This window comes from Lates calcarifer, linkage group LG16_LG22 (assembly GCF_001640805.2).
Source record: "Lates calcarifer isolate ASB-BC8 linkage group LG16_LG22, TLL_Latcal_v3, whole genome shotgun sequence".
NCBI lineage: Eukaryota > Metazoa > Chordata > Actinopteri > Centropomidae > Lates > Lates calcarifer.
This window is the reverse complement of record NC_066848.1, coordinates 15,955,407-15,969,931: the sequence shown is the minus strand read 5'-3', so window position 1 is coordinate 15,969,931 and position 14,525 is coordinate 15,955,407. Positions and strand designations below refer to the sequence as shown.

General features: G+C 44.4%; 1 protein-coding gene across 2 annotated transcripts in view; it reads left to right on the top strand.

Annotated features, from left to right (window-relative positions):
• Positions 1 to 14,395, top strand: part of meis1b (Meis homeobox 1 b) — an 80,246-nt gene extending 65,851 nt beyond the window's left edge. For both annotated transcript variants that reach the window (XM_018661497.2, XM_018661498.2), the window contains exons 10-13: positions 5,252 to 5,310; positions 7,219 to 7,308; positions 8,275 to 8,372; positions 13,446 to 14,395. In XM_018661497.2, the coding sequence (XP_018517013.1) occupies positions 5,252 to 5,310; positions 7,219 to 7,308; positions 8,275 to 8,333 (208 nt within the window). In that variant the 3' untranslated portion in view covers positions 8,334 to 8,372; positions 13,446 to 14,395. The remainder of the gene's footprint in view (positions 1 to 5,251; positions 5,311 to 7,218; positions 7,309 to 8,274; positions 8,373 to 13,445) is intronic.
• The last annotated feature ends 130 nt before the right edge of the window (positions 14,396 to 14,525 follow it).

Below are 14,525 nucleotides of genomic sequence, written 5' to 3'. Positions count from 1 at the left end.
TTTGAAATACTTGCTCATGTCCATACAAAGGCAATGACCTGAGATGAGGGGTCACACAGAGGCATTGCTGTATTGTAAGGGTTCACAAACCTAGAACACTTGGAACCATTACTCTAAATAATCTTTGTTTATCTATATCTCCATCATGGCAATGACTTAGAATCACACATTTTTTAAAAAAAGATAAGGAAGTCATTTTTTCCTCATGAACAGACCCAACATAATACCACAAAATGTCACAACAGTCTTGTAAATTCATTCTTCAGTGTTTTGAATACTGTCTAAGTTGTTTTAGCAGTTTTCATGCAAACACTATAAATGCAGTAACCACCAACTGGAAAACTAGCAACATTTGCATTTGCTTTGTGTTCAGTGTTAGAGACAGTCCAAGCAAGCAGCTGCGTTAGTTTATTTAAACTAATCTGAAGCATCTAATCCAAGCATCTGACCTGAGAACGACACTGAGGAGGAGAGGAGGAGAGGGTGGGAGGGACTGGAGGGAGGGATGTGGGGAAAAGAGAAAGAGGTGATTTACGAGTTAACTTGTCAACTGAGGAGAACAAGGGGAGAAACTCATAACTGTAATTCCCTCACACACCCACATTCAGTACACTCACATGCATACGCACACACATACAGTATGCAGGTACATGCGCACGAATGCACTGCCACCCCCTGCTGCACATAGGAGAATATGTGAGCTCTATAATAAAATAACTAATTACTTAAGAAGATGGAGATGTGCTGGGGCACAGGACAGGATAATAAAGTTCTTCAGGGATACAATGTGTGACACAGCAATGGGAGTGGGGTGTATAATCTGTATGTATGTGTGTGTGTGTGTGTGTGTGTGTGTGTGTTAGCTCTAACTTGCTGTATGATTGCTTATCTTGTGATTTATGCCTGGCATTTGTGTGGGCGCACAAGTGCAAATCAACTGCTTCTATGTAATTTTAGTTTTTTAATAATTATGTTATGTAGGATTAATTTATGTCAAAATCACTTTTATAGGAAGGAAGATTGGTTAAAAAGTTATTTCCAGAGAAATAAAGGAAAATAATTCAGATAAAATAACAGGACATAGTTTTAGTTTGCACAAGTGTGTGCGTGTGTGTGTGTGTTCACCAGTAAGTAGGAAGGATATATGGGCTAGGCGTTAATTGTGGTTGAGCAGCAGACAATCGATGCTAGCCGCGCAGTGACAACCTGATGATAAGCTACATGATTCTACCCGTCAGAGCTTGCTTTCTTTTTAGTGCTTTTAAATCACATTGATTGGCAGCCAGGAGGAGCGTGTGGTTACACAGTTATTTTAAGCGGCTCTCAGATTTGAATATGCATGTAAACCTCTGTCGGCATGCACTGACATCCACCACCAGGTCTTGATGCATGTGTATTAGTGTTACGCTGGAACATCCAGCTGTACATAAATGTGAGGTGTGTCTAGGCCTGTGCATGTGTGTGCACATTCTCTCAGATTACTAATGTAATATTGGTAGTGAGTGCAGGGGATGGCTGTATATACAGTATGTGTACGTGCACACTTGTGCGTTTCAGTGCGTCTCATATTACTAATATAATATTGGTAGTAGGCTCAGGAGATGTGCATGTGTGAGTATGTGTGCCACAGAAATTGAGAACTCCACATGAATTTAAATCAACGAGCTCGCAGAGTAACCTTTTGTATATCCAATCTGCATCTTTCCACTGCTCGTTATTAAATTATCCCCTAATTGGTCACGCATCAAAGGCAGCTGATGAAAAAGACAATTTCTTGCTTTTAATTGGGCATTTCACGTGTGCTTCGTGTACACCTGTGTGCGGCTGCCTCGGCTCAGTGTGTCTGTGTATGTGTGTGTGTGTGTCTCGGGTGTAATGAGAATAGGACATTAGCAAGGGCTTGGCAGACGCCGTCGCAATCAGTTCCACTCTTTCCAGAGAAGGAGGGAGAGGGGCGGGAGGATTAATCCAGACATTAGCAATCTCAAAAGGAGAAATAGATTGGAGGCAAAACAACAAAGAATAAAATTCACCCAGACTCCTTACATGTCTTTTAAAAGCCTTTAGTTCTGGCATAACATGAGCCGTGGGTACCACGAGTGCATATGTCGAGCACGTGTGGTGGTGGGAATCAAACTCATACCTCCAGCAGAGTTTGCACCATGCTTGATTTGCTGAACTCCACAAGGCCAAATTTAATTTCAAGTCATTTTCCTTCCTCTCGCTTCTCTGTCGGTGTTTTAGCCCAACTTTAGGCGTACCACCAGTGGTGTGTCACGCCAAAATAGCCCTGCTATTGTTGCACTGAGCAGAACTGAATAGTGCAGCTCATTGTGTTGTGATGGGAGGCAGGGGAATGAACAGGCCATAAACACTGGCCCTATAGCACCCAGGGGTCGTGCAAAGGTGAAGGCTCACTCCCCTAATAGAGGAGCTCTGCTTTTCTCTGCTCTCCCGCTCTCTTTCTTTCTTCTGTGTCTCTCCATCACTCTTTATCTCTGCAAGTCTTCTCCCTTTCTTATTTCCTCCCTCTTGATTCCCCTCCTTTTCTCCCCCGCGCCCCAACCTCTCCCTCTCTCGCAGTCTTTCTCTCTGTTAGCTTATTAACGGTCACAGCAAGAGTGTCTGGTTTGCAGACCAGAGCCCCTTGCCCCCCACCCCTCTCTCACTCCTCCTTCCCTCCCATTCTCCCGCTCTCCATCGCTCCGTTCCCCTGGCTGCTATTATGGGAGGCATTTTATCCTTTGTTCCAGCCCCCATGGTGCATCTGGCCTCAGATATGGGGACGAAGGGGACAGGAAACCAGCGAGAGTTTTTGCAAGAAGGGGGGCGGGAGGGTTACAGTGTGGGTTCATTGCTGGGAGGTGCACCGCCAGTTTCCACCATACAGGGAAGGAATGATAAGGAGGGAGCAAGCAGGAGAAGGAAACAGATACAGAGGGGGACAGGGAGGGAGGTATGAGAGGCAGAGTCACTGTAGCTGTTCTTTTAGGAGTAGTACCAGTAGCAGCACTTGTCCGTCTAACAGCAACAGTAGCCGTAATAGTAGGATTATTACTTCACTGATGCACAGTCTATTTAATCCTTTGAGAAAAAAGGCACTGGTGCCATATTTCTTGGAGGTCACATCAAATTAGATTCCTCAATTGTACCAGGAACAAAAACCTGACTTTCTAAGAAGTGTGCACCTATTGCCAAAACAACCTCCTTTGTTGCATCAGTGTATTTTTGAGGGAGGAAGGAGGAACGTTTTACAGGAGATAAATAAAGGGGAAGGAAAGAAAAGTGAGCTAGAGGAAGGACAGAGGCGAGGAGACAGCAATGGAAGAAAAGAGGAAGGAGGTGAGGAGAAGGAGAGGTCAACAGTTAGCTAGCAGTGGCCTCAAGTTGACCTCGTCCTTCTATAAAGGGCCATGAGAGGAGAGGAGAGGAGTGTGGAGAGGAGAGTTGAAGGAATGCTCAGGCCTCCTCAGCCCTCCTTGCCCTCTCTCCCTCGCTCCTCCTCCCATATCTCCCCCCACAAAACAGGGTAGCAAGGGAGGAAGGGAGGGAAGGAGGGGGGTGTTGGTGATAAAACTCCAGACGTTCCCTCATTTGATGGTGCTCTGCCATGTCAGTGCATTCTTGCATTCCTCCCTGGCTCTTTCTGTTTCTCTCTCCCCACCAAATTCCAATTCAATGTACTTTATATTGTAACAAATAAAAGAATAATAATAATAAGCCTTGAGCTCAAAGGCTGACAAGATCCTGTCGATTTTTTTCTTTCTTTTTCTCGGACCATTTTATCTCACAGAAAGTTCAGCCTGCACCCCTGTCAAAAATTAACAATTTTTCTAAAACAGCTTACAAGATATAACAAAGCAATTATATAAGAATAATGCAGGGAAACACTTGGGCTGCTAATCTGTCTCCGCCACTCTCTTCATTTCCCTGCAGCTCTGTCTTAAGAAGGTGATACAGGATAGATAACAGACAGAAAAAAGGGGGGGAGCACCATGAAGCAGTTAGAGATGGAATATTAAAGGGATATAAAACAAGAGGGTTCCATTTACTAATGAGGAGTCAAACAGATGCACCAGCTAGTGTCCTTTTGTTTCTGTTCCTCCTTCCCTTCTTTCCTAGACCCCTTAAATGCCCCCTTTTTCCAGCTGCAGTGTGGCAGGGCTATTGTTTCCTTAAAGTTTAGCTAATGCTCCCCTTTTAGAGATGAAATAGAAGTGTCCGGTGGGACAACAGCAGGAACACATAAATCAAGTCAGGATCCCCAGAAGCCTCTCTCTCCTTGGGGTCATTACAGGTCAAAGGGTCATTTCAGAAGGGGTTAGACTGAGCAAGGCCAGAGCACTGCCTGTGCGAGTGTGTGGAGGGCGTGAATGTGTGTGAATGGACATAGGGGAGAGGGAAAGAGATAAAGAGTGTGTGTGCAGTTGAAAATAAGTGAGCAGCAGATTTGAATATGAGTGTGTGTGTGTGTGTGTGTGTGTGTGCGTGTGCGTGTGTGCACAATAAATGGTCTGACCGTGGGCTTTTATTGGAGGTCATGGGGTAAAGGGGTTGGTCCAAGGCTATATGTACCAAACCCACACACACACACACACACACACACACACGCACACTAAAAAAAGCTCCTGCTGTCACAGAGTAACACATGGTCACCTGTCTCAACAGAGTATCACCCAAAACAATGCCTTGCACCAGTGGCAACGTGACATGTTTCTGTCAGCAACACTTCCCACACTGCTCCGCTCGAAGCCAAGTGTGTTAAACAGTCAGCAATCTCAGCTCGTTGTGAGGTGGAACATCTCCAGCAAAGCGAGATGGGTCGACGTGTTTCAAACAGGCAGGGAGAAAATCCCGGTTAAGCCTCGCCCCACAAAGACCCCAGTGTTTAGGGCCGATGTGACTGTGTATAGACTGAGGCTGTGCAAGTTTGTACAAGTCGTGGAGTTCTGCGTTTTGAAACACAACTGCCTTGGTTGTTAAGGTTATTAAGATGTGACTTTCGCCGTGGCTCTACAGGGGCTTTACCACGGCTCAGGGTTGCTTAGGGGAGAATAATTTCTCCATACCACTGTTATGGTTAGCTAAGAGAAAGAGGCTGGTTTGGCAATGTGTTTGTTTTCATGCTGTGTGCCAAGATTTTCAAGGTCTTAGTCAGCAATTTTTGCCTGATCTTCTGTGTCTTTGTCTCCTCTCCTTCTTCCCCCTTCTTCCCATCCATCCTCTTCCTGCTTCTCCTCATCTTCTCCAGGTTCATTAACGCGAGGAGGAGAATAGTCCAGCCCATGATCGACCAGTCAAACCGTGCAGGCAAGTCTCCTATAGTTACTGTATTCAAGTCGCGCAGGCGAAAGCCATCCACAATCCATGCACCCGGAGGCCTCTCAGCTGGTAAATACAGGACTGATCCCCCATCCTGGAATGTCCAAAACCTCCAGGGGCTGTCCCCTTCGTTACAACATTAACGTTACAACATTAACAACAACCATTAATTAACTTTGACGTGCCATTTGGGGTGATAAACTATTTATTAATTATAAAATATAATAATTTGGCTGAAAATGAGTTAACGATGAGTGAATTTATTTTTCTTAGGCCGTAAACAAAACTCGCTGTGTTCTCAGTAAAGTTTGCTCTTAACCCCTTCCTCCCCCCTCTTTGCCAACCAGGCAAAAAGGAAAAAAAACACTCAACCCTTCCTCCCTGGCTCAAACCAAAACATAAAGAGAACTACAGCCATTTCTTTTTTTGGGTGACCGTTGTTTGGCTTTTTGGCTCCAGACCTGTTTTTACCCCCCACCCCAACCAACCCACACCCCTACTCCTTTAAACTCCCCACCTCAACCCTATTTGTGGCTGTTTCAGGGAGCGAGGGGGGTGAGTGAGCAGTCCCCCTGGTGCATGGCTTGGTTTGGACTGCCGTAAACTTTATTACCTGTAATAGGGGTCAGAGGTCAGGGTGGCATTAGGGGCGCAGTAAAGTTCAAAGGCATTCAGTGGGGCCGAGTTCTTGCTTTTGCTTGACTGACCCCCAAACAGCCTAAATGGATGGTAAGTGGATTTCTATGAGAGCAGAACAATGGAGGCGAGCAAAAAATAGGAACCCTATCAGGTTTCACTTATCGTTGCTGCTCAGTTATAGGCAGTATTTATTAGATAGAGCATTTAGGTAGTAGCGGATTCAGAGGCCATTCAGCAAGAATGACTTATTGTTACAAAGGGAAAAGTGCATGGCTTTAGCCTGAAGTTCATTTTGTTCTTTTGATCGTGTGTATAATCAGACATTGATAGGAGCAGCAAGTATGTTTAAATCATACTAGTGTTAAATACCAAAGTGCCATTTTGTCCTTCATAAAAACCCATTACAATTGTTCATTTAAGTAGAAGGATTTTTTTCAAACAGTAAAATACCTTTGCATTAAATAGCAGCAGTGTTTGAATGAAGATGTAAAAATTCTGAAACATTTTTGGAGTTACTTTTCAAAGTACTGTCTTTTTCTGGGTGAGAAAAATCTAACCAAAGTTGCTTCACCTCTGAAACCTTACCCATTGGTGGGCCAGTCATGCTGTGCAGCCAACCACTGCTCAAACCCACAGAACTTTATTTTGAATTCTAGTGGAGATCCCAGAGTTTCCAAAGACACCAAATATGTGTGAAATTATGCACAAAATATCTAGAGTGCTTCCATTTGATTGAATGGTACAGCCATAAAAATCACAGTTTGGGCTTTGAATATTTCACTCCGTGTAAACATCAAATGGAGTTGAAACTAATTGATAGACAGTACTGTCAGATAGTGTGGAATAAGATGATTTCAACAACTTTAAAAGAAAAACTTTATGGTAAGGGGTAAAGTGTAAAAAAAACAAGTTTTATCCACATGAGGATGAGAGTCATGTTTACATGTGTTAGCTATCAGTCTAAAACCCTTGGGTGTCTTATGTGTACCTTGGTGTGCGTTGAACTCTCTCAGTCCGATCCCTATTAGAGCATTTAGACGCATTAAAGCCTACCAGGGGCTTACAGTGGAGAGCCGGCTGCAGAGACACGAAGCAGAATGCCGTTGAAAGACAACGGCGGCTCCCTGTGCGTGCACCGGCCAACAGATGATCCCGCTTCGGCCACTGAGCCTTAATTAAAAGCACTAATTGACCACTCCATCCCCTCCCTCCAATCCCTCTATCCCTCCCTCCCTCTGTCTCCTCCGCCATCCACAGTAAGTCAAGGAGCTCCCTACAATCCAGATGGCCAGCCGATGGGGGGCTTCGTCATGGACGGCCAGCAGCACATGGGAATCAGACCACCTGGTAAGGCTTTCTCTGCGTGTCTGTCCCTTTCTTTCCTCCCTCGCTCTTCCCAAATTTCTCCTTTTCTTTCCTTGCTGTTGTTAGCTCATTTTCATGCCTTTGCCCTCCTTTTTTTCCATCCTATTGAGTCATCAGTCCTTCCTCATACAGTTTCACTCCTGTCTCATCTCTTGAAACTCTTTTCTCTGGCACTTTTGCTCTCTTCTTGTCTCTAGGTGTCAGTGTGTTTCATACAGCATCTGCCATGATTATGGTTTATTCTACCAGCATGCTCCTTGTCTTTTCTCACACACAAGTACTTAGTGGGAGCTATATGGTCACTGTGTGGTGATTTAAGTGTAAGCTGTGTGGCAAGGAGCCCCCATCAAACAGTTGTAAAGATACACACCGCACAGACACACATAATGTACACAGACACACACTGATACCTCCCCCCTCCCTCGACACACAAACCAGAACAGGTGTGGTCAATCACATTACACAACCATCTCCTTCTCTCACTCCCACTCCCTCGCTCTCAGTCTCTCTCTCTCACGCCATCAGGTCTAATCCCAGAGTTTGTCCTTAAGCTCCTCTCCTCCTCCTCTATCCCCTGTTTTCTGGGATTCTCTCAAGTCTCTAACCCTATCTCACCCTCCACTCAAAGTCAGCAGGTTTGGATAAACTGCCAGGCTACTTAACCCCCCACCCCCTTCACCACACCTCACACTTCCAGATTTAAGCCAGTATGCTCCTCTGCTATGTTGTCTGTCAAGTTAGTTTCAGAGCAGAGCCATCTCTGGTATTTAGCTCTGTGTTTTCCCTTTCAGTTTGCAAACACTTTCCTTTTTACACTTGATTGAAATAACTTCACAAAAACATGCATTTTCTTGCCTCTTTAAATAAACTGTAACTTAAACAGTCATAGTTAGTTTCCATAAACCACTGTGGTTTTGCATTTTTATTCACTCCCTCTATGTTTCTCAGGACCAATGGGTGGAATGGGCATGAACATGGGCATGGAAGGTCAGTGGCACTACATGTAGCCCCGCCCCAGTCCGACCAATCGCAACACAAAGGGGGATGTAAGTACAAATTGACACTCACTCACTTACACTTACAGATTTTACAGAACTTTCCAGATCAGCAGAGACATGTCTTAGACTCAGGTACACAGTACATTATTCATGTACACATTTACTGCACATCAGGAGGTGTGGATCTGCTGACATTGTGTAGCAATTAACTCTCAGAAAAACTGTAAAAGTTATTGGAGGTCTAAGTCCTTGTTTAGCAAAAGGCTATTCTCCAAACTGATATATCTGGGAATAATTCATTTGTACTTTTTTGTTGTTGTTACAAAAAGGCTCTTGTTCTTACCAGGCTGATTTTTCTCTGTTGCTCTCTCTTTAACTCTCCCACCCTCGGTCTGGTGATAAGAGCCTTTGATCACAACCTCGTAACTCTGTGTGTACGTAACGCGTGTGTGTGCATGCGCATGTGTGCAGCTCTCTCACATATCCAGTAGCTACAGGACTAAACATCCTGTATATCAGGGAGGACAGGAAAGAAGAGAAGGTTTTTCAGAATATTAAAAAAACACAACAAGAGAAAGGGAGTAGTAAAGGCAGAGGGGAGAGGGAAATACAGACAGTTTGAACACATGGTCACATACTTGTATGCAATATACAGATGATCATCAGTGATAGGAATGTGTTGTCTGGGTGTGCATAAATTGAAAATTTTTAAAACTGAAATTATCAAAAATCAAGTATTTTCTGTGCTGGTTTGATACACGTCTCCAAACGGAGGAGGAAGACGGTGAATGGGGCAGAAAGGGGGGGGTGGGTGGGGGGTGATGAGAAGGAAAGGAGGCAGGGATGGGGTGAGGTGGGATGGGGGACTAAGGGAAGGGAAGGGAAGGGAGGGGGGCAGGTAGGACGTTGCCATGGCAACAGACTGATTGGCAAAAATGTAAGCAGTCTTTGCCGGTGCAAGGAGAAGGGGCGAGAGAGAAGTGAGCGCCCCTTAAGTGTCATAAATCTGCCGGGTTGCTGTTGATGCATGAGCCACATTAATACACACACTAACCAGCTAGAGGAGTCCTCTCCCTCTCCCCCTTTCTCTCTCTCTCTCTCTCTCTCTGTCTGTCTAATGCTCACTCTGTCTCACTCCCTCTTTGTGGTTTCTCTCACTGTCTCTCTCTTTCACAAACACCTTTTTTCTGTTTCTCTTTAATTCTCTGCCTCTCTCTCTTTCTCTCACCTCCTCTCTCCCTCCCTCCCTCCCTCCCTCTCTCTCGCCCCAGGGCCAAATAGACTCCCACATAATTCTGGATGTATACAGGCTTGGTGTTGTCACAGTGCACAGTGTGTATAAAGTGGCTACGGGTCCAATCGTTCTGAAACATCATTGTTTTGTGTGCGTGTGTGTGAATTAGTGTCTGTGTTTGTACACCATATACATGAACACCTGTGTGGGTATATGTATACCATATACAAATATTCATATGTGAAACACATGCATTTGTCCATGTGTGGGTGTGTGCATGTGTACAACCATGTGTGTGTCTGTATATGTGTGTATGTATGTGCATGTGTGTGTATGGTAATAGGATTACTCCTGGCACAGGGAGGGGACACAAACTAGTGCAAAATGGAGGACGTAGCCAGCAGGGTATGGAGCTTAGCTGGGCCTAATTGACTAGATCCAAATTAAATATGCCATCACCAGAGGTGTGACCAATGGATTTGACTTATTCGGTTTACAAAAATAGAGACCATTAACCCTCCACAGAATGCGCGTGCACATGTGTGTGCGTGCCACGATGAAAATATGCCACCCTTGTTTCCGTCACAAATGTCCACGACCAAAACAAAGACAGACAGTCTCACATCGAATGGCATCTTTCAGGTTTGAAATGCAGGGAGACATGGTAATAGAAAGGCTGTGCTTTCAGAATGAGACGTGTGTGTGTGTGTCTGTGTCTGTGTTTATGTGTGCGAGTGTGTAAACATGAGGGCTGGTTCGCCGTGTCCAAGCAGCCTCTTTCCAGCAGCTGCTAGCCTTCCCAGCAGACCTTGCTTTAAACAGCCTCAATTTGCCTGCTGAATCTCGTAATTGGGCCACCAGAGGAATCCTCTGCGAGACGGGCAAAGCATAGAGAAGACAAGTAGAGAGCGAAGAAAAAAGCCAGAGAGAGAGAGAGGGGTAGACATCAAGAGGGAGGGGCGGATGAAGAGATGGCTAGAGAGAAAAGAGTAAATGACAAGAAGGAAGGAGGGAGGGAGGAAGGAAGGAAGGAAGGAAGAGGAGGGAGAGAGGAAGAGAGAAGCTAGGAGAGAGATGGTAACAGAAATATGTCTACTTTTCCTTGCGACTGATCGTTTCTTTACAGCTTCATCAGCTAGCTGTTGCTAGCTGCTAGCTTGTCTCCGTCAAATTGCTACTTTCCTTTCTAGGTCAATTAAATGTAAGTGATGTGTTATATTCTTTCATGACCAATTAAATTAATAGGTTATTACGGGAGGGGGGGAAACGGTTATCTTATTTGATTAAGAGAGCACAGGTTCATTATATTTTATAAGCAATTTTCATTAGCAGAGTTGAGGTTTTGTTACCGCAGGGCTAAATTGAGCGGTTATTGTGCTGGGGAGTGCTGAGCCTTGATACAGAAGGTGTGCCTAGCAGTCACACTGCAACATTAGTTAAAACTAAAGCCAATTAGTCCTGCTTAGTGAAGAGCGTTATGCTTTCCACCCAATGATGATTACAGAGCTTATATCCCCTTGCGAAACAATACACCTGTCAGCAGAGATGAAGCCCAGCAAGTGAAGCAGAAGCGAGCTGAGCCTTTGATAGCGACGAGAATGACTCTCAGATGACCCTTACCCCCTTTCCCTTCTTCCTCTCCCCTGCTTTCCCTCTTCTACGAAATTAGCCAGGGGTGGCCCCTGAAAACTGTAATTTTCAGTTTCAGGACAATAGTTATCACAGGGTGGAAGAATTAATTATGGCAGAGAGCGTATGGAATTTTTCTGGCCCTCTCTGCTCAGAGCTTTTCCCAAAATGTCGGGCAGAACGCTTGAATGAACGCTGCCTGTAACCCCTTTGCTGCCAGTCTCGGTTGGAGACCTTTTGTCCCGGGATTCATTGCTCCAATCATTAAGCACAAATTTGTTAACCTTCTGCTGAGGGGTCAAGATCTCCCCTCACCCCCACCACCACTCATCCTCCCACTGTCACCCCCCATCCTCAACTTCTCTTTCTGGTGGATGAACTTTTACTATTAACGAACATTCGAAAAAACAGCTCCCAATGGGGATTTTGTGCCCCCTCGTATTGTTCATGTGAATGTGTGTCCCTGTTGATTTGGCCCCTTTCGAATCCCCCTTGGAGCCTAAGAAAGGATGCCTACAGCTCAATGTATTGATTGGCTTATTAAGTGAAAAACCGTATTAGCAATGTGTGCTCTTTCAAGCACGCATAGCGTTTATTAGTACCTTGATGGCTTTGTTGTTCACTGTGGTGCTAGTGAGCAATCCAGTGAATTCTTGTTTGATTGTTTTCATTTTGAGATGTTTTTAGTTGTTAATATATTTAATTACATAGAATTGTAATGGATCATTGCTTTAAGGATGAGCATGGTCTGCACTGCATTTAAGCTATCATCACTAATGTATTAGCTTGTTGTAATGCCACAGGTTGTGTCCCACAATGGGAAGGTCACAGGTTTGATGCCATTAGGTCCAGAAAAATATGTAACCCCTGCCACCTCATTCACTGAAAGCAAGCTAATTGACGCTAGCATAGCTCACATAATAGCTCACCCTTTTCTTACGCGAGTCACTCCTATTCTCCTCAGCAGCCCAGGTGAAAACTGATGGATGGGGGGAATAACAAACGAGGGCCCTTGCGTTTGCTCTTCTATTGTCCTCCTCCTGCTGCACCTCCTTGTCCTTTTCCCTGCCTGCCTTTGTGTCATCTGTAGTGGCCCTCTTGTGTGTGTGGTGAACACGTGGATGGGCCCCGGGTGCTCTCAGGTGACGGGCGGCCGCAAGCCTCACCTCTCTCCTCTATGGTTTTGACAACAATGGCCGTGGTTTCTCAGCGGTGACTTTCCACCTTCAGAGATGGATGGCAGCTATTGTTGGCTTTAAACACAGGAATCTAGGGAGAGAAGAGGATGAAGATTGATTTCTTTACTTAATTTTTCATCATATAAGGAGGTTTGATGGCATGCACAGGTTGCTTTAGTTTGTTATTTTGGTTGATTTCTATGTGACATAACTAAGGTAATTACAAGACATGACTTAGATTCTGGTATTCGGGCCTTTCATCAGTACTGCCTTTCAAAGCTTTACTTAATCTTTCTTTAGTCAAATACTGAGTGTTAACAATCAAAGGCTAATTTTAAGTTTCCTTGTAGTCTTGTTAAACAGATTATCCAGGAAATGTTAAGTAGTGGACCTCGGTATCACTTCAAGTTGATCATGTGTGTTTGGTCTCTAAGTCCGCTCCTACTGTTAAAGCAGCATTACTGAGGGTGTAGGATTAACTCACTAAACCCTCCAATGCCTTCTCTCTCTCTCTCTCATACATCCACACAGTCTTAGTGAAGGGCAGGCCAGAGTCTGTATTTGGACCTAGATTAACACCATGTTGGGTTTGCAGCAGTTGCCACACACTGTATCATTCCACCAGGGTCTTATCAGTGGGTTCTGCCATGCTCATGTGCCAGTGGCCTGAAACTGTAATGTGAGAGTCTGCTTTTTGAAGCCTAGTGTGATCCATTGTCGTATTTAATGAATGATTAATGATATCTAACTCATTCAATAGTTTTCTTTTGCAGTTAAATGCTTTGTGCCCCAGCGGTGGAGACAATATGCCAACTTGCTAAGAACTTGAAAATATTTGCATGACTTTGCACATACAGTGCTACATTGACCAAATTTACATATCACTGCTGACAGGTGGAACCCAATATAAGACTGTGTGACTCCTAGATTGAAGTTGAACATGACAACAGTGAAACTTGAGAATGAATCCTCTCTCTGATCAGCCACTCACATCTGTTTGCCAAATGCAAATTCTCTCATTTACCTGTGCAAAACTGACTGACTGAGCTGATTAACCATTTTTATCTTCTCTTTCCTCAGAACTGCAGGGCAAACCAGGGCACCACCTGTCTCACAGAGGCCTACAGAGAATGGGAATGGGACTCCCTGACTCCCTGACAACAGCATCAACCAACAGCAACCCCTCTGTCGACCTAAAAGACCCAACAACATTTTATTCGGCTCATATCTGCAACATGGAAACCTTCCATGACTGCCTACAAATCCTTGTCTATGTATCCAGCGATGGTGATGCACAGAAGATCAAACCTCATCCAACCCAGATGACCCCCTTGTCCCGGCAGACCCCCTGCTTCTTCTCTGGTGGGCACTAGACTTTGCCCCCCTTGCTGCCCACTAGTTTCACATGGATTCCTCCATTGAAAGTGATTGCGATTGCGAGAACAGATGACATACGAGAGACACACTGGGTCCTCTGCCTGTACCTTCGGCAAATGTGGCACTTGGTGATATTTTCTAGACTCTTTGGCAAACATAAGAGACTTCCTGCGAAGAGCACTCCACTCTTTGGGACGATGGAATTGGACCAAGGAGAAGCCAATGTCTGTATCTGACAGGACACTAACAAAGCAAAAGAGGTGCCCTTTAAAAAATATAGTGGATTGAAACATGGAGAGAGGGAAAGCAAGAGAAAAGAAATTAAAAGTATAACTATATCAAACCCTAGTTTGGGAAGCGAGTGGAGAAAGAAAATATACTGTATACTGTTGTAAAATTACGCTGGACTCTCACAAGAACTGGGAATTTAAGTATTGTAAATGCTATTGTATTGTTCTGCATATTATGTTGTTTCTAATAGATTTTTTAAAAAAAAGGATGTGAACTTTTTTCTGTTTTTTTTTTTCTGGTTTCTTTCCACACTATGTGTGTGCCGTCTCCATCAAATTTGACCTCCTGCCCCTTCCCTCCATTAAATCACGATGCATTTTTAAAAGATAAAAAAAGTGAATAAACGGACAATTCGATCAGTCTGTCATTTCTCGCAAGCCTTTATTTGGATGGTAAGAGAGAGTGTGATGGCGATTTTTTTTCCTTACACACATTACACACAGTCCATCCACATACATACAGGGTGCAGCTAATTGTATCACTGTTGCTGTG